Source organism: Centruroides vittatus, unplaced genomic scaffold (genome assembly GCF_030686945.1).
Source record: "Centruroides vittatus isolate TY-2023 unplaced genomic scaffold, ASM3068694v2 contig_1057, whole genome shotgun sequence".
Lineage (NCBI taxonomy): Eukaryota > Metazoa > Arthropoda > Arachnida > Scorpiones > Buthidae > Centruroides > Centruroides vittatus.
Window position 1 is genome coordinate 263,479 of NW_027120684.1, and position 24,686 is coordinate 288,164.

Genomic DNA, 24,686 nt, shown 5'->3' on the forward strand with positions numbered 1-24,686 from the left:
ATTTTATAATAATTGTAATTCTTCCATATTATTTTATAACCATCTTACCTCATCCAACCTCATGGAAGCTGCCATCTTGAAAAATTAGAAATCTCCGTAACTGATAATTAAATGTTTGAAATATTTTATTTTTCTATTTTTTTGTAAAGTTATTATTAAATAAAATTAATACAACGTTTTTAAACTATATTTTAAATAAACTTTTTTTTTGTAACGTAGATGTTTTATAATCCGTCGAAATGCCATCTGTTGGCAATCGAGTGAGCTATATTTGTCGTCTGGCTTGTAATGTGAAGTTCGATTTCGACGTTTCGAAATTCGTTTCATCTGAACGAAAATAGACTTTCTCAAGAAGAAATGGTAAGAAAATCGATGGAATGTATCGGGATTTTTATATAATAATTTCTATTACGACGTATATTACGAAACGGAAGGCATTCTCTAACGTTTTAGAGCCGTTGAGAATGAAAATTTTAAGCCTAAATTTCTACATTTGTAAATTAAGTGTTTTACATCGTCTGTAGTAATGAAAATTCAATTAGCGAATGCGGCGGTTGTTATACACTGGCTTGTACGAAATTTATTACTGAATTTTGAACAAATGCGTTATTATTTTTTTAAAAGAAAACGTTCAATGAACTTCATTTCTTTGAATCGATTTTAATGTTCGCAGACGAAGTTGGCAAAAGTTGCAGATTGCGTCACAATAGATTTTATTTCTATTGCAGCATTAAACATTTATCCATTTTTAGAGAAAAAATGCAAATAACTTTCACTCGATATTTGATTGATGACTCGTGTAATTTGTTTTTAATTTTTAATTACATCTAATATCTTTCATCTGTTTAGGTTTTTTTTATTTTGTTTAATAATATTTTGTTTATAATTGATCTTGAGAAAATTAGAGTTGAAATATACTGTATAATTTCGTTATTAGCAAAAACAAAATATTTTGTAGTTCTTAAAATACAGTTCTGCTAGTCCGAACATACCTCCTATCGCCTCGATTACTGTACCAAATTCAATGCTGTTCGGCATAAAATTATATGTGATTACTAAGGTCTGGATTTTTGGGTGCTTTTAAATGCTGTATTATTAAGACAAAAACCAACAAGAAGTATTATATTTACGAACTACATAATTGTTTATTGCAATTTAGACATAATGATGAGCATTGTGATTTACAACAGTAACCATTTTGATGTTCATAAAAGTGAAGTTTTCTCGTTTGGAAGATAGAATGTCTTTATATAAGGAAAAAGATTTTTCTATGTCAACCAAGACTAAAGGGGCATGTTTCATTTTTACTCGGAACTCTAGTTCAGTGCAATCCAAAATATTTTTCAAATCGGGATTTTTTGATAAACTATCAGGTCAGTCCATAAGTCCATGCCCATTTTTATGACCTTGAGAAAAATCTTGTTTTGCTGTTAAAAATGTCAGTCTAATGTGATAATTTTTACACTGAAGTGTTAAATTGGATCTCATTCATATAATACTGTTCAGAATTGTGAACATTTTAGTTGTTTATTTTCATGATGAATATAAAAGACATGTTTTATACTTTTTATTTTTAAGTGGTGAGAATGCTACAAATGCTGCCAAAAAAATAAATACTGTACATAATCAAATTGTAATTAGTGCAAGGACTGTGCAGAAGTGGTTTGAAAGATTTAGAAACAATGATTTTAGTGTGGAGGATAAGGCTCGTACTGGAAGACTCGTTGACTTTGATGATGATGCTCTCTCTGCACTAGTTGAAGCAGAACCATCTTTAACAGTTGATGAAATTGTGGAACGTTTAAATTCATCCCATGGAACTGTTCGTAGACACCTACAACAAATTGGAAAAGTTTCAAAGCTAGGAAAATGGATACCACATGAACTGTCAATAGCTAATTGACAACAACGTGTAAACATTTGCATGTCTCTTTTATCCTGTATTGCTTTAGAACCTTTTCTTGGTAGGCTGGTTACTGGAGACGAAAAATGGATCCTCTATAATAATGTGATGAGAAAAAGACAATGGATAGATCACGACAAGCAGCCAAAACCGACTGCAAAAGATGGGTTGCATCCAAAAAAATTCTTTTGTCTGTTTGGTGGGATACATCAGGTGTAATTCACTTTGAGCTGTTAGAACCTAATCAAACAATTACAGCTCAAATGTATTGAGTAATTAGAGCGTTTAAATGAAAAATTGAGAAAAAATCGACCGTCGTTAGTGAACAGAAAGCAGATTCTCTTGCAGCATAACAGTGCCAGACCACATGCTGCAAAAATAACTGTACAGAAACTTAAAGCTACAACTGGGAAATTTTACCTCATCCACCATATTTGCCAGATATTGCTCCCAGTGATTATCATCTTTTTCACAGTTTGCAGAATTTTTTAAAAGGGAAAACTTTTGAGGGTGAGAACAATGTAAAAAAGGCTATTTCTGAATATTTTGATTCAAAACCGAAATCATTTTACGAAGACGGGATTAAAAAGCTACCATCAAGATGGCAAGAAATTGTACAAAATAATGGTGAATACATTATAGATTGAGATAAAATTTAATTAAAATTTTTTGCTGCTTTTTTGTAGATAAAAATACGCATGAACTTATGGACTGACCTGATAGATCTGAGTTTGTCCAGGACAAAACCACCCAGAACGTCAAGTGCCTGACCTTCAACATTCCACTGATCCAGCATTTCAGTTCCATGTCATTCCAGCTTGTTGATTTTATCCATCAATAACTTGTATGAATGCACAGAGTAGAGCTCTGTGGTCACTACTGAATCAGCAACCAGTTTCTTGACACTGTTGACAGCCACAGAATCACCAGGAGGAAGTTCGTATAATAAACGCATTGATTTTCTCAAAGTTTTATAGTAGAATACTACAGTGTTTATCCAAGACCCCCAGCAGGTGATCATCTGACTGGATGATAATGGCAGTCCAGTTATGTCTTGGTACAAGTATTCCCAACTAGGGCACTTGAGAAAAACCATTTTCATTTCTGAAATGAAGTTGTCGGCCTTGCTATATTCTACATGAATACATTCACATACTCTGTAATGCATGGGCAAGACAAGTCACATGCTTTAAGTGGTTGTAAATATAATTCAAATTTGAGAATGCTGACAACATGTAAGATGCTTGATCTGTAACGACAAGCTAAACCTTTTCTTACTGGACACCATTTGGCCACAACTTGATGCAAACATCATTGAAAGTTTCAACTTAAAAGTTGGAACTTTCAATGTTCAACTTATTTTCAAGTTGGTACATTTTGAACAACATTGGTTGTACATAGCATCTGGTCTGGTGCAACAAGAATGTTCAGCACATACCATTTTGTGGAATCTGTTGTTTCGTCCAGTATAAACACTACAGGATTGTCTCTGACAACATCCAGGATTTTAGATATTGTTTGATCATAAACTGGTTTCATGTAGTTTTTTTTTTTTTAAGAGTGCTCTCATCAGGGAAACTTTCTTGTATAATTCTGGAGAAATGACTTAAAGGCTGGCTATATAAGGGTATATTTGCCTGCAGCAGAGCAGTTGTTAAATCTGCATAAAACATATTATTAGCCTTCTGAGATTCTACTCCTTTTTGAAATGAGGCCCCTATAAATGTCTGCTTGAAATTCTTTCTTTTTTGTTTGCCTTCTCTGTGTTTTTTCAAACTCATATGCCACCCAGTTTTCATTTCTTGGTGTTTCACATTAACCGAAATCACATAATCGCAAATGGAACAGCGAAGAACTTTTCCGTCTGTGCATCTGCCTTCATCTTTAAACTTATTTGCTAAGATGTTCAGTTTAGAAGTGGGACAATTTTGCCATTTTCTTATGTCGCTGACACTGAACAAAGGAAATTGGAACTGTTGCGTTCACAAGTCAGGGTAAAGTGACAGATCGACCTTATATACTTGTCGACATCTGTCAACCAACCAATCAGTGACTATGCTAGTCGTAGCTCTATTCCAGGTCTGCCACATCCCATGATGTGATCACCAACGGTTTCTTTCTTGAAACACATGCAATACCAATTCAAAATTTAACCGATCGTGTTCCTCAATGATCTCTCCTCGGCGTCTGTTACCAATTCATATCGACAAATGATGTTCCTTACATGATATCACCATGACAATGACCTTAATACAGAATATTCTAGATTGTTCTTTTCTTAGAAAACACATTTTGCAGATTTTCAGTGAATCTGTTTTCTGTTTATATTTTTAGAACAATCCTAAGGCTTAGTTGTTTAGTCCAGAAAATTTTGCTTTATTCCTTTTTTTCTCAACAAAAGAAGAGAGTAAGGTAATTATCGTATTTTTTCCTCAGCATACATGGTCTGGTTTAACAAATTTGTTTTTTTCCCTTCAAATGAATGAAAAACCACCAAAAAAATAAAATAATAATAATAATAATTGTCAACATATATGAAAGAGAGGAAGCTGGGTGCAAAATATATAGTTTGGATTCTAGTCAGTGTTTTGGGTCATTTGGATGCTAAACAATTTGGCAAAGAGTGGACCTACTGCACTAAAACTGGCATGGTTTGTCTTTTTTACACTCTGCCCCTTTCAAAAACTGAGTGGGTGCGCACCCAAAAATCTGGACCTTAGTGATTACTCACTTAACACACGAAACAATACTAAGATTTCCAATTACCTTAATCTCACCACCTGCCAGGAGGCCCTGACTACTTACTTCAAGGAGTATACTAAAGTGTACTGCTACTAGAGGTTGCCACTACTGCTCCCATTGACAAACATCTATGGATGTAGCCAGCGTCCATTCCCCCTGAAGAAGTAATCCAAACATGTTTCAGTCGGTGAAAAGACTTTTTTGCTTGCAAAATATGTTTTTTTTTTGTATTTTCCAGTTGAATTTAAATGGTATTGTACAAAAAGATTTAGAATTCCACAACAAAAAAAAATTGTATTTTATTGTAGAACTGTATTAATACTGTACAATTAATAAATACAAAAATTAATAAATTGGTGTTTGAAGTGGCCTATTAAAATGACAGATCTATACTGTACTTACACACAAAAACAAACAAAAGTCATGATGGTGTTGGATCTATATAAACAGGACCTGTTTTACTGCTTGCTTCTACATTATTTCAATTATTTGGTTAATCTGAATGGGGCTCTGTTCCAATTAGTTCAGACTAGTGGGACTCTATGGTATACCTTTTCTGTGAAGAGTGTATTCTAGATAATTATCTAAACTTGTATTTAGTTGAATTTGCTAAAACCGTTATGTTGACTGTTAAGTTTTCTATGCTGAATTTTTAATTATATTTTTGCCAAAAGTCGTCTTTTATTTCTTGTATTTTGTTATTGTATGGGATGTTGGTTCTCTGTTTTTTGATTTTTGTATCCCTTGGCGGCCTGTTCTTGCTACATTTTATCTTGCATGTTCAAACAGTGGCACCTGGTCAATTATACGGCACTGTACAATTACGTCTGAAAAAAGTTATTCTAAATTGAAAAGCATTGAAGAAGGACACAGATAAATGAATAAAAATATAATTATATTTTTATTTAAAACTAAGCATTTTTATTTAAAACTAAGCAAACTTTTATTTAAAACTTTAAATAAAACTAATTTTTATTTAAAACTATTTGAGTACTGTGACGTTGCCAAAAGCCTCTGTGCAGAATCTCAATATTCTTAGTGTCTGCCATATTAATTTTTTTTTGTTTTTTGAATTGATGGTATAGGATATTTAAGGGGATTAACCTGATCATTATATAGTGAAGAATATGATAGATTATGAAAACATCAAATTTGTGTTAGAATTACGAACAGTGCTGCTGTCTGCTTCTAGTGGAAATACCCTGATGGTACTTCCATTTTACCCTAGATTACCCTAAATTGAGAAAACTCTGAGCTCAAGGTCGACCATCATTGAGCTTATGCTTGGATAAAGAAAATAAGATGAACAATTCTGTGATGCAAATCATTGTAATGTTATTGTAAAATAATAATTAGAACAATTCTTCATTCTCCATTTTTTTAAATCTTAATTAATAAATAAAGCCTAAAAATCCTAAGACATTTTATCAGAGGTATTAATTTACACCTGATATGGAGGTAATTGATGTTTTAGTTTGGTAATCCCAATTTGACAAATGACAAAAATCTTGCCTGGTCTTTAATCATAAAATATATCCATAAGTCTAATGAATACAATTATTTAACTTAATTTTAATTAATTCACTTTCAACATGTGTTTGCACATCTTAGCTGAAGATAGAAAATTAAATAATTGATTTCAAACATAGGCAATTGGTAATAGCATAAGATCACAGGACAGTTTTACCCTAGATTTACCCTAAATATAAGACTACCCTAAACATTACCCTGAGAGGTTGATATTACCCTAGAAATGGCATCACTCATTGTGAATATAGCAAAAAGTATATGTAGCATATATAATTAAAATATATGTACAGTATATTTTTTCAGCTGTAAAATCTTGTTTTAATTTAATCTCGTTCAAATGTCAAGTTACAAGGGATTTGCCATCCACTTCAAGGAGTGGGAAATATATTTGAAATTGTTACATTTATAATGTTATTTATGATCTAAGCAACTAATAAAAATTAATACAGGGATTTGTCTGCTTTGTAGTTATCAAGTAAGTGTAATTGATTTATTAAAAATTACACTTTAGCCGCCACAAAGCTGTTAAAATGGTTTTGACAACAGTGTTTGTTTGGTGAAAGTTCAAAGGTCATATTATGAAGGCAATTTGTCAACTACTTTAAAGTGTGGGAAGATATTTGGTTTTTTTGCATTTATGATTTCATTTATGAACTTGTTTCTTTTTCATTACAACTATACTATGGTTATTGTTGAATGAATGAATAACTTTTGAAATAGTTTTTTGGTATCATAGGCTTAATTTCAACAATAAGACAGAAGTTTAATATTATGTGTAATGATAAATGGTTATTGACAACTTAACCAGATCAAATTTCTCTCGCAGATAAAGAATATTGTTAGACTTTTATAACCTGCCGCCCTCCCTCTTCCTATTTTAAGTCGGTCTCTATTTGATACCTACAGTCAAAAATTCGTTGTCTGAAAGAATATTTGAACCGATTTCTTTTTCTTTTCAAAATATTTCATAGATAATTAATTTTTTCAGAATATTGATGGTGGGGCATTGTGTTTTTGTAAGGTTGGTTATGGACAACGGCATCTGTTGTTCAGTATGTCTGCTATTTAGAGGTAAATACTGTATAATAGATGTCCTATTTAAAGGATCTAGGGATTGTAAAAATATCCATTAAGTAGAATATTCAAGAATGTCCATTAATGGAGGTTTCACCGTATTTAGCAACTTCATTTTCAATACTATTTTTATTTAAAAATTTGTGACCAGCACCAGAATAAACAATAGTCACTGTGCCAAGTCTGGAAAATACAGATGGTGTGGTAAAATTTCCCAATTGGAGTGTTCTGATTTTTCGAGGATTAACCAACCCTCAAAAAATTAGAACAGTTTTTACAGTGTTTGGTCTGGCATGCTGCAACAAAATATTCTTTGTATTGATTACTGATGGTTTTTCTTGCCCATAATTTTTCATGTAAACATTCTAATTGCTGGCAATATATTGTGGTTATAATTGTTTAGTTTGCTTTCAATGTTCACTTTATTTCAGATTAAATGCACACATGCTTTTTAAGTCTGTAAATAATTTATAAACAATGGAGAATACTTTAAAGGAATTTTTTTTGGATGTAACCCACCTTTTTCTATTAGTTTTGGCTGTTTACTGTCTGTCCATTGCCTTTTTTTTTTTTTTTTTGTTACATTATTTATTATTAATGATCTTTTTTTCTCATCTCTGGTAATAAGCCAATCAGAGAAGGGTTTCAAATCAAAACAAAATTAGAGAAGTACATCTGTTTGCTTGCAGCTGTCAATTAAACAGTGATAATTCATGTAGCACCCATTTTCTTAGACACTTTTCTAATTTCTTTTAATGACTGTGGATGATTCCATGGGATAAATTTAAATATTCTCCATCATCTTCAACAGTTAAATTTGGTTTTGCTTCTACTAGTGCTGAGAGAACATTACAGAGTTCACTGGTCTTTCTGAATGAGCTTTATCCATCACATTAAAATCATTCAAACTACTTTTGAGCAACTGTCCTGACACTAACATTTTGATAATGCTCAGTGTTAATTTTTTCTGCTGCACTAATAGCATATTTTCCACTTAAGAACAATGAATATAAAATGTCTTTTGTATTCAATGATAATCTCCATTATAACGGTAGTTAAATAATAATTTTTAACAAGTAAAACCGCAAGGCCATATTTGGGACAAGATGATGACTCGGAGACTCACTACTAAGCAGGATTGCTTCAACGCTCACGGCAGGTCTCATTCTCATTCTCCAATCATCTTTGGTATTGCTGGTTTTGAGTGCGATCATTCAAACTTCACCAGCCACGACCACTAGGTCATCCACGATGCATTTTCAGTGAAATTAAGCTATCCAATGTTGAAATTTCTTTTCGTTGCATGACACTCCAGGTGGAATTTTTGTCCATGCGAAAATTTCCCATTTTTGAAAAAATTATGGTGGCTATTGTATTGTTTGCAATTATTTTTTTATTTTGCACAAATGAAATATATATATAAATAAATGTAAAAAGAAAAAATAATTACATTTTGGAAGTTAGTTTTAATATAAAATTATAATGATACGCCATCTAGTTTTAAAAAGTTCTGATGATGAAACGAGATATCTCCAGTCAATTGGTCGAGGTTAGCAGTGGCAACCAGAAATATGTGGGGAATAACATGGGACAGGTAAATGGGTTTTTTTCAAAGATTTATTTGTCAAAATTCAATTTTGCAACATTTGTTTTTCTAACTTCCCAATGCACGTATTTGTCAAAATTCGATTTCACAATATTCGTATTTCCAACTTACCAACCAGCAACGCATGCACAAATCTCATACTACTGCCTGTTTGTAGAGAGTATTGCCATTTTGTATTTTATTTTGTCTTGGTTCTCAGTCCCCTGACTACCTACAAGTCTGGTTTTTTTGTGTGCAAAATTTGGGCACCTAATACTCTGTGCCAAATTTTAACTCCTGACATGTACTTCTTCATACCTCTAAGCTGATAAGACAGCAGGACATACAATTTTATAAAGAAGACAGTCTTGTCAAAAACATCTAACACTATTAAATTCATCTATTCAACTGCATCTAAGATTGATTTAAACTTGATTGGAATTTATCTGTGTTGAAACAATGTGTGTAAACTTTTATGAACAAACTGTGCATGAATTCGTGGACTGACCTGTTAAAATGAAGTTGTAAATTAATGTTCACTTTATTTCAGATTAAATGTGTGCACACTCCAAGTCTAAATAATTCATAAATAATTGAGAATACATTAACTGTAAAACAATACCATGGATAAATAACATGGTAGGTTTAAAGTATTGATAATATCCAAGCACATTGCTCATCATGGTAGACACACACAATTTGCCATGTCGCTTCATTTTGCAACATGAATTGTCATATCACTTGATTTTGTTTTGCTATTTGCAGTATCAAAGTATGTGATGCCACATGTAGTTGATTTTTGTGGTTTTGATTTAAAAAACTAAATTACCACTTTGCATAAACTGTAATGATAATTTCCAATTTAATTCATAAATACAAATTTACAAATTAGCTACCTTTTAATAAATAATAATAAATTAAAACCATTAAAAAAAATTAGGAAAAAGAATGGGATTACATTTTTGCAGTATACAAGGAAATTGTATTTAAGTTCCTTTTTCTTTTTAATTTCAATAAGAAAACATATAAAAAATTTGACAGACATGTTTCTATAATAATAATAATAAACTTTCTAACTATTTAAACATGAAATCCATCAAAAACAGCTTAATTCATTCAAAATGAAATTGGCCAATGTGAAAGTTGTTTGATTGGTTTTGCTATACAAGTTACCCTTGTAAGTTAGCCTGAGGAGTAAAAACAATTTAGTCTTCCGGTATATAGAGAGAAGATATTTTCAGAGCTTAAAAACTTAATTGAGTGTCTTGAGTTCAAAACGTGATAAGTCAAAGAAAAATTTAAGAAATATCACATCTAAATCTTTAAACAAATTCAGAAATTGATATGTTTGATGGTAAAAAGCCAGTTTATAGCAAAACTGGCTTTTTATTATCAATTTCAAGATTTGTTCAATTGAAGAACCTGTAACACAACATATTTCATAGAACTAAATTGTGTAACTTTTTTTCAGTTAAATATTTTATTAAGCCTATCAAATAGGGTTTTATGTATACTTACTTTCCTTGCTAAAATAAACAGTCTACTGAAACATATTTAACATTTACAGTATACTTAACTCACTTCATAACAAATCTCATGCAAAGAAGTTTTAAATCAACCTGAACAAAAGCAAAGAATCCACAAAAATTTTCACTTATGCAAATGTTTTTATCTACATTCCATTGGACATCTGGAGTGTGGACAAAAACGTTTGCTAAGTGAAAATTTTTGCTGAATTCTTGGCTTTTGTGTAGGTTGATTTAATACAGTTTTACCATCATTCAGCTGTTGTGTACTAAAAAAAATTTTTTGAAAATTTTGAAATGTCAAAATTTAACTTTGTATGTTTTTTTCCATTGAATCCCTTAGTTAAATGTTTTTATACTTAAAAATAAATGAATAGTGTAAACAAATTGTTTTCAGTATATTTTTTTAAAAAATTAACTAATGCCAAATAATTACCATATTATTGGGCTATAATAAGACTAATTTAATAATTAGATATAAAGTAATTTGACTAGAGATAATGGTTAATCTACCATCTCATAATTTTAATTTAAAACAAATTAGATCTAATTATTAATTACTCCTTATTATAGCCCAATAACATGGCAGATTGTTTGGCAATACCATATTTTGCTGTATGTAATGTGGACTTTTTTGTCCAAGTTTGTGAGGGAAAAGTAATTTATATAGAAGATATGAAATTAGAACTACCCATGCTCATTATACATAGATAGTACTAATTCTATATCTATATAAATATTTTTAATTTCTTTTATTTATGTTTGAGTTAAAGTAACTCTCTGCTCTATAGAATTAATGTGTGGTAAATACCTATTTCAACTGAATTCAAGCTTTTAAATTTGATTCCCAAACATATTGTAGGCTAGAACTGAAATTGGGATGCAGTTTTCTGATAGTATATTTTTTCATTATTATTCTATATTTATTATTATTCAGTTAAACTAAGAAGATACATAAAAAATCTTTTCTAAATGCTTTTTCTGCATTGACGAATCTGATTTTGTTTAAAATACTTAAATTTCTCTATTATACACAAAAAATTTAATGATTCAATTGAGGATAAATTTATCATTCTAATTTATTTAGCTGTGCTATATAGGTCATTCAGATATATTTATGAATGCATCATATTGTGTTTATACTTTTATTCATTATTTGTATTAGTTTATTTGTTGTAAATTTAATTAATATGAATATTTTTGTATGTATGCATCATTAGGTTTTGAATCAGATATGATAAAGTAAATTATCAGTATTTGGGTAAAGGAACACTGATTTAAATGGTAACAACAATGCTTAACCAGTTCTATATATTTGCATATAATTATTTCAATTACATATTCTTAATAATTAAATTATTTTTTTTTTTTTATTTAGCTTCTTGTTTGGATCTGTATCAAATTATTATTTCGGCAACCCAATAGTGCTATCTTTTCCCAAACTTATCATACAAAAGTTGTGATAAGTTTGGGAAAAAACAGCACTATTGTGTTGCTGAAATAATAATTTAAATTGTTTTTATTAACTTATTTTCACTTGTCCGTCCATCTTTCCTTAATATTGAGAATGGAATTAGATAAAGGAAATCCATGTCCCGATATGGAAACCTTGGGCAGGAGGCCCCAATTAACTGTGTTAGGCTCAATACAAACTTCTGATGCAAACCAGAAGTCACATTATTTAAATTCAAAACTTTTTCTCTGAAAGTAGTTAATAGATGACCAGCATGACTCTAATTGTTAAAGGAAAAGTATGATGTACAGAGAAAAGACACTTTAGTGCAAATTTGAGGTGGGGAGAATATATTTCAAATTGAATAAATGAAAAATATGATTGTCACAATGCCAGGCTGCAATTTTTAATGTCTCAATAAATATTTGCTCGTACAGTAAGACCCTGCTTAACGCTGGGGATACGTTCCTAGATGACAAAGTGCTAAACAAAACAGCGTTAAACGAGGTCATTTTAACACAGAGTAAATAGGGAAAGGGAACATGTGACCAAAATTTTACTTTAAGTTATTTTTATATTAATTTGCATAATGTATGTTAAATAACACACAAACATATGCACACAGAAATGTAAATTTTTTTTTTTTTTTTTTATGAAGGTTCTGCTTTTCTGAAATTCTTGATTTTTGCAATAAGGTCATGTAGTTTCATTTGTTGCTATTTTTTCTTTCTTTAAGCAAATTTCAATAGCAGGAGATCTCATCCAAAACGTCTCATCTTGCTTTTGCACTCCTTTCAAAATCTGGATCATTCACTACAATTTGATCAGTGATTTTGGTTATTGTTACCAAACTTTTACTAAGGAAATCTGTAGAGAAATTCTTTGCATTCTTTGTTTTCAGAATCACTGTTTTCCAGTTCTAAACAAATTACTTGTTCTGCCAGTTCTTGAAGGTCATTGTTGGTAAGGCTCTCACCAGAAACCTGCAGAAACTCTTCAATATCCTGCTTGTTGACATCTATTCCTGCTATATTTACAAAGAATAAAGCACCAATTAGATATCTTCTGGCAATTTCTCTATGTATGATATATTGCAGCAAAGGTTTAACTTTCAAAAGTAAAAATTTTGAGTTGTTCCATTATTATAAATATTCTTTTGAAGATTTAAGGAGGAAAGATCTGCATTAGGTTAATTTCATTTTTTTTTAATATAAAAAAAATTCTAAATTTGAAGCCTGTCAAAAATTCATTCAGACTCGTAATGGCTTGATTTGGTGATTTAACAGTATTTGGTTTGCAGTTTGAAAAATTATAAATTCCCATTGTTGTCTGTTCGTCTGTTTTTACTTAATCTTGAAAATGAAGTAAGTTAGTTAGTTAGATGAAAGACGAAACCAGATATGGAAACTTTAGGGACAGACGGTCCCAATTAACTATATACGAACTTCTGATGCAAACTGGAAGTCATGTTATTTCAGTTCAAATTGTTATCAAATTTAAATTCCATACCATGAAAAACACTTGGATTGATATGATATAACCTGAGAGTGACTTTTAAAAGGCCAAAAAATTACTTTAAGATCTTTACAGTCAAGCTGTTAATTTTATTTATAATAAAAATTGCTAATGATTTTTTGTTTCTTTAAAGAATTTTATAAATTTTTCAAAATTAATGGTAAAGTAAAAACTTATTTTTCCACTTACAGAAAATTGCATGATTTTTATAATTGTAATTACATATTTTGTTATAAATAAATAAATTACAATAAAATGTATTTTTCTTTTAAATGTAGGATGTATTTCTTATGATTAGACGAAAAAAGTCCACTATTTTTCTTGATGCAAAAGAGACAACGTCTGTTTATGATTTAAAGAAAATGGTTGAAGGCATCACACAGGTGCATCCAGATAATCAGCGACTGTATAAAGATGATCAGGTGATATTTTTGTTTCCTTTTTTTACAATAAACTATTTTAAAAACATTCATTAATTAAGCTGTTTATATAGTGTAGAGAGAATTCTGGATAGATATCTCATTCTCTAGAACAACGGTCGGCAACTGGTGGTCTGCGGACCATTGAGTCCGCGAGAAAATTTGGGTGGTTTGTGGAGAAATTTGGACATTGATCAACAGAAGGTTACACAAAGTATTACAAAAGAAATGCAAAATGCTTAGTTACTTTTTCACTTATTGGGAGTTTTATATTTGCATCTAAAATCAAATACAAAGTGACTGCTATCAATAAATAATGAACAATAAACAATATTGGGAGTGCGATTGTTGTCTTTCATGGAAAAGTGCTAAGAATCCATAAACTTGTTTCAAACAAGCAGCAATGAACTTTAGGCTTGCATTAATTTGTTATAATTAAACACGCGAGTTTCATATTAATAAAGTAAAATTGAACTTTTATGATCATTCTACAGATTTTGTATTGTTTAAAAAAATTTATGATAGTGGTCCGTGGGATTCAAAATTGTGAGTTTAGTGGTTCGTGAGGTCAGAAAGGTTGCCGACTGCTGCTCTAGAAGACTAGTCAATAACTACACATACACACCAAAATTTTCTTTTGTTCATGATGTACACTGGAGTATTTTTGATGTAGAGATGTTTGTCTAGAGGAGGGCTTCCCAACAGGATAAGTATTCATTCATTTAGGGCAGGGGTGGGCAAACTGTGGCCCCAGGCATGCAGCCTGCATTAATATTTTGTGTGATGCAGGCCACACAAAATATTAAAAAATATATATCAATTTCCCAACTTAAAGTGTGCAGCAAAAATTATATTGTTATTTTCTACAACTTAGTTGATTTATTATTTTACTTTTTACTAAATTTGTATCTAACAGTCTCACATAATAACTGATTTAAAACTAGCAGTGACTAATATTCAGCCAAATATTTGTTATATTACATTCACATCAGTTCCAGAAGTCATATGAAGTATACCTATATCAATTTATGATCACTTATGAATAAATTGCCCTTTTTTTTTTTTTCTTGTGCAGGGCCCATGTCAGTTTAAAAGTTTTTAATGTGGCTCTTACGTAGAAAAAGGTTGCCCATCCTGTAGGGGTTAATGAAAGTTTGAAAGGAGATCAATAAAACTTTGCAAACACAAGTTATTAAAACTTTTAAAATATTTTCTTACTTACAAATAAATGTAGGAAAATGCCTTTAAAAATTATATAGAATGCTGTTGTGTGTGTACACACACAATCAATCAATTCCGCTTAATTGGGACACATCAGGTCCTGACTAATTTGTTCTGTTTGTGGCTTTCCCAATAAAGTGAATTTTAACAGAATAGACAAAAATTTAAGATAAAAAATGAACAATTAAGACAAAAACCATTTATTGAAAAATATAATTAATATTTGCTATGAATATATATATATTTAAATAAATTCAAGTTCAAAAATAACATAGTAATATATAATTATTAAACAAAACACAGTTATTTTTGCACAAATTTATTGAGTGTATCTTCTTGATACTTTTTTAAAATACTCTGCAAGTGGACAAAATTGGTGCAGGCATCCAATGGAGAAATGGGACTTCATTTCCATCTTGCATAAAATTTTGTCTTAGCCAGAAAGCCAGAAAATTTATTCCTAAACTAATGTTTATAAACATAAAACAAGTAAAATGGCAAAGCTGTATTTGGGACAAGAGTGTCTCAGAGACTCACTACTAAGCTGGATCACTTCGACGTTCACGGCGGGTCTCATTCTCCAATCATCTTTGGTATCGCTTGTTTTGAGCATGATCATTCAAACTTTGCCGGCCACGGCCACAACCATGAGGTCTTCCACGATGCATTTTAATTGAAATTAACCTATCGAATGTTGAAATTTCTCTCTGTTGCATGACGCCCCAGGTTGAATCTTTGTCAATGTGAAAATTTCCCGTTTTTGAAAAATTTATGGTGGCTACATGTGAAAGACGACGTCACACAAGACAATAAAAAAAATTTTAATTGATGATGATATACAAATTATAGACAAAATTATTTAGCCTAAAATTCTAAATTTTTAGTAATTAATTTTTTCTTTATTTTAAGTATACAATATACTCCTGATTATCTGAGTTAATCACTGGTAATAGAGGCACAGATAATTCACAAGTCTGTTCTAATTGGCTAATTGATTTTTCTTTAGTTTTTAAGTACAAGTACATCTAACAAGGGGACAGTATGACATTGGAGTTAATGGTTTTGATCAAACTTTGAGGATACAGTGTATCCCTGACAACTGACATGTGCTGAGCAGTAAGAGATACTATTCAAAATTAAACAAGAAAATTGAGGTTGAAAATTGATAATCACTTAAAACCGTTAACATTTTTATCATTTGTAGGCCATCTGGTAGCTATGGGGGCATTCCAGTTTCATAAACAGGAAATTGGTGTTTTGAATCTTGCCAGTATCAAAGGGTTATTTTTTTTTCTTAAAAAGTATAATTTTTAGTTTATTCTTGGTATTTTTAAATTTATTGTTGTGTCCATAGGGTCGGCACGTCTTTGATGCCACGTCAGGACTGACAACGCTGTGTCTCAAACAGACATGGAAATTGTGATGGCTGTTAAGATTGTTTTGTGCGAGTGGTCACGTGTGGGTGCTCAGACTCAGGATGGAGAAGGTTTGAGAGACAGCTGGTGGAAAAAGTGCACTCAAGTACAAACTTAACATTAAACAATACTGTTTATTTACATAAACAATTTACATTTCTGTACATAAGTTACATAATGATCTTAGCTGGATGCTAATTTTATAAGGATCTACAAGATAGCTATTATCATTAATATTGCTGGTCCCTGATCACAAGAGAGACGGTTCACAATAGTCCACGAGTTGATAAATACCTTAGTTAAATCAAGGTTGGTTCTTTTGGCAATCAGAGGATCGGTGAATCGATGAACTTCTGGTCCACAAGATGGTTTGCTTATTAGAATCTTCAACAAGTAGAAAGAGTGCAAAAGTCTCTTGAGGTCTTGAGACAAGTAGATGATGGATGACAGCTTAAGCAGTATCCAAAAGATCAGATGAGAACAGTCCAAAGAGGGCAAGTTATTGATGACACAAAAGGCAATCGTCATCGATCCACTTCTTTTTATTAGAGGGTCCTTCCAGTTTATTCTCATGGCCTTATTAGGAATTGTTAAGTAGGGGCCAATGGTTGAATTTCGATTGTAGGTTCTGGGTGACACATTAGGAAGATTTGAAAGGAAGTAAATCCAGAAAAAGATATCATATTCTTCCAGTTTTTTATTAACTGTTGGGGAAAAAAGTAGAATTTTCTTTACATATGAGATGATTTGTTTAAGCGTTATTCTTTATAAAACGAATATGAAAGTTTTTTTTATAGCCAAATAAAGTTCACTAAATCCGGGCTTTAACATTGTATTGTCAGAGAGAAATATTTTATTTTTAGAAAACTACAAATGTACAGTAAGCAAGATAATAAAACAATAAAATCAATTAGTTTCAAGTAACAAGTAAAGATCAAAAGCAATTAAGAAATGCTATTTAATTAATATTTATTTATAAACAAAATATATTCCATATATTCATGTGTATACTTAATCTGGCAACAAAGTCATTGTTAAACTAAAATGTATCAATAGCTGCATCTTTGTTTGCTAAACAAAGAAGAGAGGGGTTTCTTCAACATTTCATGCTAATATCAGTAACATAGAAGTATGTTCTGTAGAAGAATCACTGCATGACAATATTGCAATAATTATATTAAAAAGATGCTTTTGTATATTGTGAAGTTTATATATTTTACTGTCTTCCCCAATTATAAATAAATATTATATGTGAATCCCATATATACATGAATAGTCAAAAATTTTAAATACCTGTATTTTTAAATTTATTATAAAGTAAAAATTATAGTTTTCAAGGGAAAAAATAACCCATTTATACTAGCAAGATTCAAAACACTAACTTCTTGATTATGAAACTGGCATGCCCCACAGCTACCAGCTATTCTGTAAATGATAGAAATGCTGAAGGTTTTAAGTGATTATGCAATTTTCAGCTTTAATTTTCTTGTTTAATTTTCAGTAGTGCACCTTTCTCTTTGATGTGTGTCAGCAGGGATGGTAGATTCAGCAGAAAAATGTGACTCCCAAGTCAGTATATATATTTTTTTAAATCAACTTTGACATTCTATCCTTTTATGTCAGTCATTGGGGATGCACTATATCCTCAGTTTGATCAAAATCAGCGACCCTGACATTATGCCATCACCTCATAGTTACTAATATGGTACGTTTTCAATTATATTATTGTTTATAAGCATTGGCAAATGGAGAAAATTTTGCTTTTGTGGCAGTGATCTGGAACCTAACCTGCTATATTAGCAAGGTATGCCATTATTATTTAATATAATTCATTCTGTATAAATTCAGTTCAGAGTGGAAGGATGTTTTTTATTCTATGAATGCCCTATTTTAAATATATAAATTGAGATTTGAGTATGTTTGAATCTTTGTATATGTAGTTAATAGCAAATATTTTGTTATTTATGATCTTAAATTTTATTTGTAGTTAATGGAAGATAATAAAACTCTTGGTGAATATGGATTGAACAGTGCAAATGCAAAAGCTCAGGACCCTGCTACAGTTGGATTAGCTTATAAAGATTTAGGTTGGTATATTTATCATTCTAAAATTAAAAAAAAAAAAAAAAAGATTATTTTGATGAATATCATCATTAAATTAGCCATTTCAAAATAAAAAGAAACACTTGAAATGAGGCTTTTTAATTTTTATATCTTAAGTTCGTTTGTACTTAAATATAGACAAAAATGAGTTTTTATAAGCCACATTACTACTGTGAATTTTATAATTTTGATAGTTTCCTACATATAAATGCTTTTATTAAATTCACAAAATACATAATTCATATTTTTAATAAAACTAAGGAATAGAAGATTGCATTTCTTCAATAAAATCATATTTAATAAAAGAATAACATTATTTAAATATTTCATTTCAATAATTTCATTAGACAACTATAGCTGATAAGTTACATTCAAAATTAAGTAGGTTTTTGATTAAAACTTTCATCAAAATTATTTGACAGTCATCAAGAAGAGTAAAGTTTTAATGCTATCCAAATATTTAACAAAATTACCATTATTTATTTTTATTTAATATGTTGTTTTCCCCATGCATAAAAAAAATTACTATTTTATTGAGTTGCTGATTTAATTATCAAGTTCTGACTTTGTATTTTGACAAGTTGAATACATCACCTAAAAATTATACGGTTGGTACAATAGAAACCCATTTAGCCCATGTAAATTCCATTTGGTATGTCAGACAATCCCATGATGCCATGCAACATGTACAGTGCAATGCAAAATTATATGTTAGTATATTTTTTTACCTTTTGAATTATTTAATGTTACCTTTTAATTACATAAATAAGTTGTACAGTAAATGATGTAAATGATATAATTATAACATACATAAAATGTTCAAACAATAGATTAAGTAGAAAACAGGCACAAAATAGTTGATGCTATGGAAACTAAAACTAGGAGAAAGTGCCATTGTGCAATATCTAAAAATGTTATCAGCTGAAAATATAAAGTTCAAATTTGGCATCAAAAAATAAAGAAAAAATATAGGGGTATTAAGGTATTAAGCATAACAATGTGAATTGAAAGGCAAATATTCAAAAATTGAGAAATCTAATCATTTTGGCTTTTGTATATATATTAGTACTCTTATCAATGAAACCAAAGGCAACTCTTTACTGATGTACCAGAGATAATCAGCAAGCGTTTTTAGAACAGTGATATTAATTGTGGATGTGTCCTAATAATTGATAGAACTTCAGACTTAATTATTAATTAATACTAATAATAAAAATATTAGGATGAGTTCATGCTGAATAGCTATTAATGAAAAATTGGTTTTTGAAAAATAAAAGTATGTATTAATCTCAAACATCATGATTCCACATATTGTATGTATTGTAAAATGATGATAATAAAGAATGAGAATTATAATTAATAAATTCTAAAATTATTTATTTTAAATCTTTCAATTTTAAATAGGTCTTTCAAAGTTAAACTTGTAAAAATTTTAAACAGTTTTTTCAATAGAATAGCTCAATTTAAATTTATCCTTATTAAAAATATTAAATATGTAGTAAGTATAGTTCAGGGGTCACCAAACTTTTTCACAGTGGGCCAGATAACTGAGAGAATAACAAGTGCAGGTTGCATAACCAGTTTGTTCAATACAGCACACTGAATACACAAAAAATAAAAACAACCAACATATTTATTTACCAATACACAAACACGATCACTACAACAAGCTTGTAATCACTTTTGTTAGAAAGTTCATTGCAGTACTTATACAAAAAGCACTCTAATATCGAAAGTCGCAAAACGTCGCCGAATTTTTTATTTTGCTAATTTTCCTAAAAATTATATTGTCGTCAGATGCAAAAATCAGATTGGACCACTTCTGGCATTTATACTTATACTTATTTTAAATTTTTATACATAGTAAGTTTATGTACAAACTATGATATTTCCATATAAATGATTATATTTTACCTCATTTGTGGCACAGTGTAGTGGTGGGCTGGATGAACTGACCTTGCAGATAGTTTGGTGACCCCTGGTATAGTTCATCTAAGTGATCCAAAAAGGTCAATTTCAACATCTGTCACAAGCATATTATTCAAATTTGAATTAAATAGTGATGATTTAATTGAAATTACTTTCTTAAAAGTGTTTTAATGTTTTTTTTGTTTTTTATTTATTTATTAGAAACAGGAAAATTTGAAGTTTTAGAAATGACACCACTGTCTACACCACCAGAATTGCCTGAAGTCATGAAACCTGATGCTCCAAGCCACGAACAACTTGTTGCCTAAGTAGTCCTGCCATATTGCACTGTGAAGCTTCTTTTCATGAAAGGTATATTTTGATGCAAAAGGTGAATTTTGACTAGAAAGTTTCTTTTTTTATATATATAATTGGTTGAATGTTTCCATTTAAACTCTCCAAACAAAATAATTTATTTTAATGTTAAAATTGTCATGTTTCACTGCCGCATACAGCATTGTATATTGTACATGAATATCAAATTGTTTTCTTTAAGTGATATAATTAAATATCCAAATTAGAATTAAATGTTTTTTAAAAAGTTTGTAAATTTTTTTTTAATAAAATATGTAAAATATTCATTTACAATTATATTATTTGAGTAATTATTTAACAAATTATTTCAAAGTTTTCATTTTACACAAGTTTTGTTTAAACTATTCATACATAAATGATCCAAGACATGAAAAGAGACTATTTAACTATATAATAATTCTTATTATTGCAATATTGTTAATATTAAACATTATTCTAAAAGACAATTGTTTCCAATACAATCTTTTAACTTGTAAGATGCTTAGCTATTGTTTTTATAATAGTGCTGAAATTTCAATATATTGCATTATAAAATTTTAAATTTTTAGTATTAACTGTATTGTTAAAGGAAAATGTCAAAATAATAGATACTAAAAAAATTAATATGAAATTTTTCCCATTCTTTAAGAAATCTCTCTAAAACACTGATATGACAAGATGGTTACAATTAAATGTTTAACTTTTTCCATAAATTTAAATTTACAAAAAAATCATTATTTTAATTAGCTTTTTATTATTATTAAGCTACAAAAACTGTAGAGGGGAGAATATTTTTATTATAGATATTTTTTTCTGTGAGATATTACAAAATTTAAGCACATAGATGTAAATAAAATGGCAATGTATTCTTTGGAAGTGTTCAAAATTTTATTTTTATTGTTTAATATGTCAAATAGATAGGACTTTAGTTACATATTGCATAACTTAAACTTGATTTCATCAGTATTTATATATTATTTAAAAAAAAAGGTATTTATATTTGAAAAGCAGTGTTTAGAATAAAATTATTGTTTTAAAGCTATTAATGTGTGATGTAATAACTCTTATGTAGAATACCACATTTTTAAGTTTCAAATAATGTTTTAAAGCTGTAAAATAGAACTATCGTGTAAATCATTAGTTGTACCCAACAATTGGGAATGAATAAAAGAATGTTGACTGTTATTTTCAGAAGCATTTTTATACTGAATGGGGGTAACTTCAATAGCTGGAATGGCAGGGAAGGGAACTCTATTATGAATGTGTAACACTTCCCCCGTGGGGAATTACAAAAAATTCCTTTCTAGTGTATATTCTGTTGACGTCACCTATTAAAACGCAATTAAAAATGCAAAAAACCGCATGTAAAATAGTATAAATAGAAGCCGAGTTCTTCACAGTAAGCCTTAATCCCATCCATCTCCCCCCCGTAGGGCGAATTTCGACATGTTTATTATATAAAAACACGTGCATATTCGAATGCAACGTTGTGTCAAAATTTCAAAGGAATCGATAGGAACAAACAAACGTTGTATTTTATTTATTTAGGTAGGTAGAAAATGATCTGCTTAGGTCCATTCTCACAGAAAAGCAAACTTAGGTCGTCTGAAGTTAGCGCCATCTGTTGGACTTAAAAGCCTTAATCCATATATAAATATATTTTTGAAAGGGGGAAATGGTGATGTTCACATATGCCACAAACCTTCGCGGGAATGTATTAAACAACTTCCCAAAGTTTCATGGCAATCGGATAAATGGTGTGGTAATGCATGAAGGACAAACACACACACACACACACACACACACAGACATACATTCGTTTTTATATATATAGATGGGGGTAACTTCAATAGCTGGAATGGCAGGGAAGGGAACCACTTCAGGAAGAACATTGTATATATACTACAAAGTCTTATACATTTTCATTTCTAATTATTTTAAATGAAATGAAATAGTAAAAAGGTCACAATGGGACATCTGTATCAAACAAACTTCAAAATAATGTATAAAATATAATTTGTATGCAAGTACAGTACCTTAAAGAATTGAAAATAGATTTTGCCTTGGCATGTTCTGTATATATACTGTATTTATTCAAATCTAAGATAGGTCTTAATTTCTACATGCTTACTCACAATTTTTTTTAAATAGATAATTCTACAAATTTGTCAACAGAATCAATGTTTATTACTAGTAAAGTAAGTTACATGTCACTGTATTTCATGGTATCAAATTGTAAACCTTTTCATTTGCTGCATTAGGCTTTTCTAAATAAATGTTAATATTGTTTTAGTCATTATACAGGTAAACTAAAACTATGCTAATCAACACTACACTTATTATTATTATTCACATTCTTCTAAGTGCAATCATATTTGGTACTGTTTAAAGCACCAGAAATGCAATGTTTCTTGAAAGTGCTGCACAACTTTTCCTGGTATTTTCATCCAAGTATACTTACAACATTACTGTAATAGACTGAGATTGAGCTAGATTTACTTCTTAAATATTTTCTATTACTAATATTGGCCTAGCAAAATCATTAAAATGATATAATGGAATTAGTGACAAAAATATGATACATGGCAGTAGAGGTCACTAATTATGATGTATTACATCATAATTAGTGACCTCTAGTCATAATTAGTGATCAAGTCTAAATGCATCCTATTTTCAGAGATACAAAAATCTGAAGAAATGAGTCTTCCATTCAAGTAAATATGGTAGATTGTTTTTATAGATACTTCACAGAATTTTTAGTTCTTCAATTATGGAATAGTTAAAATTGTTTTTGATTCTTGATGACATCACTAGACAGTTTTACCTGCTGAATGTTTAATTAAGCCACTTTAAAAGTACGTAAAAAGAGGAATACAGTAATAAATTTTCAAACTTAGATCAAAAGAATCATAATAAACTTTAGGATAAATTCTATTATTTGGAATAACAATAATTCTAACTTTAAGTTAGAAAAAGCAGTAGAATCATTATCTGAAGAATCTGAGCATTTCAAAGATGTTCATAGATTGTCATTTTCTTTAATTACAGGCATAAAGATAATTCTATTCTTGATTGGTCTATTTGCAAAAAGGAAAGGACTATATATTATTAATTTGTTGCTTTTGCTTATTTAAAACAAACACTAAAGTTTAAGTAAAAGTTTCTATAATATTTATCTTGAAATATTTAGCTCTCTATTGTTTAACATTTTCTTACAACTGTGGATATATTTCTTTATTTAAAATTTTTAAAATATTTATTTTACACTAATCTGTTATATAGGTACAGATATTTTATTAAAATAAAAAATTCATAATTTTTATATTTATCATCAATAGCTTTGTATGTAGCTTTATAGTAAAGAGGATACCTTAGAGCAGGGATGGTGAACCTTTTTGAGTCCACATGCCATATTGTAAGCATACTTAGCTTTAAAGATGTTAATGCGTGCCAAAGTCTTATACTTCGAATAATGATATTTAAATTAAACGAATACGCTTTAATTCAAATAAATGTAAAAAATCTGATTGAAAAAAGGATGATCAGGTGATAAACAGAAAGGATGATTGAAAAAGACAGAAATCATATGATACATTACATGCCAGATAATTTCTCTTATGTGCCACAGGTTTGCCACCCCTGCCTTAGAGGAATAATATGTATATAGTTGTAGAACAAATGTGGATATTTATTCATTTGTCCATCTTTAAAAAATTAGATGCAATTTTTCATAGAAAAGTGAGATAAAAAAATAAACTTATAAATACATTATCATCACTAAAAATCTACTTCATTATTTCATTTAATAAAAGAAAATTTAGGAATAACAAACTAATTACCTATATTAAAAAATTTAACTACATTATAGATAAAAATTTAGTGTTTTTCTTTTGCATTTTAATTTATTCTAAAAATAATGTTAAACAATTAAATACAAA

General features: G+C 29.6%; 1 protein-coding gene across 3 annotated transcripts in view; it reads left to right on the forward strand.

Moving 5' to 3' along the window:
- Window positions 1-214: 214 nt before the first annotated feature.
- EloB (elongin B) overlaps window positions 215-24,686 on the forward strand; it is a 40,103-nt gene continuing 15,631 nt past the window's right edge. The window contains exons 1-4 of one of the 3 annotated variants that reach the window (XM_067267121.1): window positions 215-360; window positions 13,607-13,750; window positions 18,371-18,470; window positions 20,617-20,766. In XM_067267121.1, the coding sequence (XP_067123222.1) occupies window positions 358-360; window positions 13,607-13,750; window positions 18,371-18,470; window positions 20,617-20,723 (354 nt within the window). In that variant the 5' untranslated portion in view covers window positions 215-357 and the 3' untranslated portion in view covers window positions 20,724-20,766. Of the gene's footprint in view, window positions 361-13,606; window positions 13,751-18,370; window positions 18,471-20,616; window positions 20,786-24,686 lie in introns of all 3 variants that reach the window. The other 2 variants (XR_010880348.1, XM_067267110.1) reach the window with 2 other exon arrangements.